General features: G+C 55.0%; 1 protein-coding gene across 1 annotated transcript; it reads left to right on the top strand.

Annotated features, from left to right (window-relative positions):
• The first annotated feature begins 671 nt into the window (after positions 1-671).
• Positions 672-3,203, top strand: LOC149339163 (E3 ubiquitin-protein ligase MARCHF3-like). Its single transcript, XM_089550413.1, has 2 exons — positions 672-1,186; positions 2,575-3,203. Exons 1-2 carry the CDS (start codon positions 905-907, stop codon positions 3,076-3,078), a joined length of 786 nt encoding a protein of 261 aa, XP_089406539.1. The 5' UTR covers positions 672-904; the 3' UTR covers positions 3,079-3,203.

Raw genomic sequence — 3,203 nt, 5'->3', positions numbered from 1 at the left:
ATGCGTCGGACTTTGAAAAACACTGATTGGATCTGTCCGACGTTACACCAGCGAAAAAAAAAAACGCAGTGGGTCTGCTCGACGTGTCTTTATCCACAGCCTCAAAGCGCAGCGATCGAATCCATCCGACGAACCCGAAAAAAGAAAGAAATTTAGCGTGGTTAGGCCGAATGCGAAATAGGTGCGCTAGAAGTTCACTTTTCACTATGGTTTCAGTTCTAGGCTCGGTTTTCGAGACCAAGCAGGCTTCACATAAAAACCGGCGAAATCTATAAGTGAGGGCCTTAGTGCCGGCGCACTAAAACTGGAGGGGACAGTTAACCCCGCCTTAATGGTATGACGCAATAGCGTTTAATCTCTATATATGCGGAATTGGCCTTCTCTACTCTACAGCCATCGGTGGGGCGTATTAGAATGAGGTTACTTTTGGCGAGGAACCTCGCGTGTCCAATCATCCATTGAGCTGCCACCTGTCACGGTGGGGAGTTGGTGACGGTGTAACAAGATCACGTGACCTAAGGGGTCACGTGATCTTGCGGCCGCCCAGGTTGCTTCAAGGCCAAGGAGGCTTCAGACAAAGATCGGTGAAATCGCCGAGTGAAATCGCCGGGCTTAAGTGCCTACGCACTATAGATGTGCCGGGTCCATCCAACGTACCTACACCCATTGCATAAAGTTCTTTGTTATTGTGTCCGCGAACGCCTCATTTCAAGTTCATTGTGGAGATAACAGTATATAACCATATGGCGGCGACGGCAAGCTTCCAGGGGCAGGGACGAAGATTGCGGAAGCAAACTGTTCCGGTCCGGCGAAGAGGAAGAGGACGAGGCCGAGAGCAACGTTGAAGGCACGCCGGAGGCGGCGGACGGGGGATGCGGCGGCTGTGGTGAGCACCGGGGAGGCCATGGCGTGGTCGGAAGGGCAGCCCGAGCAGGACTCGCCGCGTCCCGCGGCGGTTGGCGGGCGCGCCAACAGCACGCAGGACGGCTCGGACCATGCGGACGAGTCATCCAGCATGGGCGAATCGGGAATGTGCCGCATTTGCTTCCGCGGCTCCCGCGCCGGCAGTCTGCTGTCGCCCTGCAACTGCCGCGGCACCATCGGACTCGTCCACAAGGAGTGCCTCGAGGAGTGGCTCTCGCGTAGGAACACGGACGAGTGCAACATCTGCTCGTACCAGTTCAAGGTAACGAACCGCTCGACTCCGTCCACACTGATAGCAGATGTTTGAGCATCTGTAATGCTGTTCTAATATGCGCTCCCTGGGCGTCGCCTAATTGCTTGCTGGACTCTTGTGTGCACCTGGCACAAGAATGGTGTAATAGGTAGCACCAGCTCTCTGCAGCTGTTCGAAACAGCTGTTCGAAACGTCGGTAGCACCCACTGCGTACCATGGTAGGTACAGTCCCCGTCAAAAGTATACAGCTCAACGGGTTTGCTTCTAAACTGTTTTGAGCGCTCCCTAGCACATCTAGCAGTCCAAAGCTTGGCAGTATTGAGGACGCGACGCCATTTATAGTTTGAGAGATTACGGTCGATTAGGATGCACAACTAGGTGCGCTGCAGGCCCCGTAAGCAACCCCTTTGGTGCTGTATACTCTTGACGGGGGCTGTACATACTGTAGTATCTGAACCCTTCAGCCCGTGCACACGGCAGAAGAAATCAACCGACGCTTCCCTCCATTCTGGCCAGGACTAGAAACCCCAGAGAGCCATTTTAGTCGTATGCAATAGAAACTCCATGACTGTATACTGAACTACCTCTATCTTGAGTGGACAAGCCGCGACTACAACCTCCAGCGACGCGGAAGGTGGGAAAAAGTGATTGATAGGACAAAAAATGGAGGGCACCGCCGTATTAAGGACATAACGGGATACGGTAACGGGTTAACTCCCACATATGCAAAAGGTCATTCTCTACTTTTCAGTCATATATCTCTGCGAGTCCTCCTCAGAACCCTCCTGACGCAGTGGTGCAGCGATTAAGCGATGCGCCACTGCCCTGCGATGGAAGGTGCTCCCAGCGGTGGGCTTGTGCGATCCAGGTTGCTCTTGCCGAGCGACCAGTCATTGATTTAACTGCCGCCGCCTAAGGTGTGCAGTTTGCTCACTATCCCATGGGCAGGTTGTGATGGGCATGCGTGACACAGCTCAGAATGCACGCGTGCTCTGACGGCAATTGTTTCCTCACAGCTGCTTTTTTGTGCTTTCAAGCTCAAAATGAAATGAAGTCCTGTTTGTATAATCTAGAGTTTCTAGGAATATCTCGAAATGTCTTCGTCCCTGTCCTCGCACTACTACCGTAAAATAAACGCGGGCAAGAAAACTAAAAAGCGTTAAAAACGGTACTTCTTTTAAGGTAGGCTGAATACTAGCGCAGCGCATTTCACTTCCAAAGTGCGAAGAGGTATCCACATCGAAAGTGCAATGCCACTGCCGCTGTTTCCTCTCTAGCGGCTAAAATTTTTGCATTTCCAGTTGCCTTGTTCACGCATAATTTGACGCTGATTTTATTACGATTTTCATTCGCGTCGCTTCAAAACTCCAGCCGAAACCAGCACGACCACTGCGCAGGTTGAGCGGACTCCCAAAGGCGTCCTGGACTGGCTCCGCGACCCGAGCAGCCAGGTTAACCGCTGGTACATCCTCGTGGACATGTCTCTCTCCCTCTTCGGCGCCGTCATGCTGCTGGTGTCCGCGTGGCTGTCGGCGGTCGAGATCCTCAGTGGCATCTCGTCGGTGCTTGGCTGCATCCTCATCACCATCATCGTGCTGCTCGCGGGCCTCATCTGCGTCGCCGACATCTACCTCATGGTGCGCCACCACCACCAGGCGCTCATCCAGTGGCGCCAGAACAACTGGGGCGTGCGCCTGGTGCTGCCGAACAGCTTGCCCGAGGTCGCCGGGTCGGCGGACGCTAGGGGCCTCCCAACGGGACTACCACCGCCGCCGCCTTCCGAGCCTCCCACCCCGTTGCCGCCCTCCCTCCACAGCACGACCGCTGCCAGCAGCGACGCCACGACGACGAATGCGGCGACGCAGCAGGATTCGCAGGCAACGGCTCATCCTGTGGCGTGAATCGCGCCACGGCCGGTCACGTGCGCAGGACGGCGCATCCACGGGCGTTCGTGACCTGGGCCACAAGGCTGTGGAAAGACATTGGACAAGCCACAAGGCCAATATGTCGTTTTATCGCTGACGTC

This window comes from Amblyomma mixtum, chromosome 6 (assembly GCF_055824585.1).
Source record: "Amblyomma mixtum isolate Tamu chromosome 6, ASM5582458v1, whole genome shotgun sequence".
Classification (NCBI taxonomy): domain Eukaryota; kingdom Metazoa; phylum Arthropoda; class Arachnida; order Ixodida; family Ixodidae; genus Amblyomma; species Amblyomma mixtum.
Note: the sequence above shows the minus strand (reverse complement) of the source record. Positions and strands in the feature narration are given on the sequence as shown.

Coding starts and splice junctions, on each gene's coding strand:
- LOC149339163 (XM_089550413.1), top strand. CDS start 905: ATGGCGTGGTCGGAAGGGCAGCCCGAGCAGGACTCGCCGCGTCCCGCG. Junction 1,187..2,574: donor TCTGCTCGTACCAGTTCAAG/GTAACGAACCGC, acceptor ACCACTGCGCAG/GTTGAGCGGACTCCCAAAGG.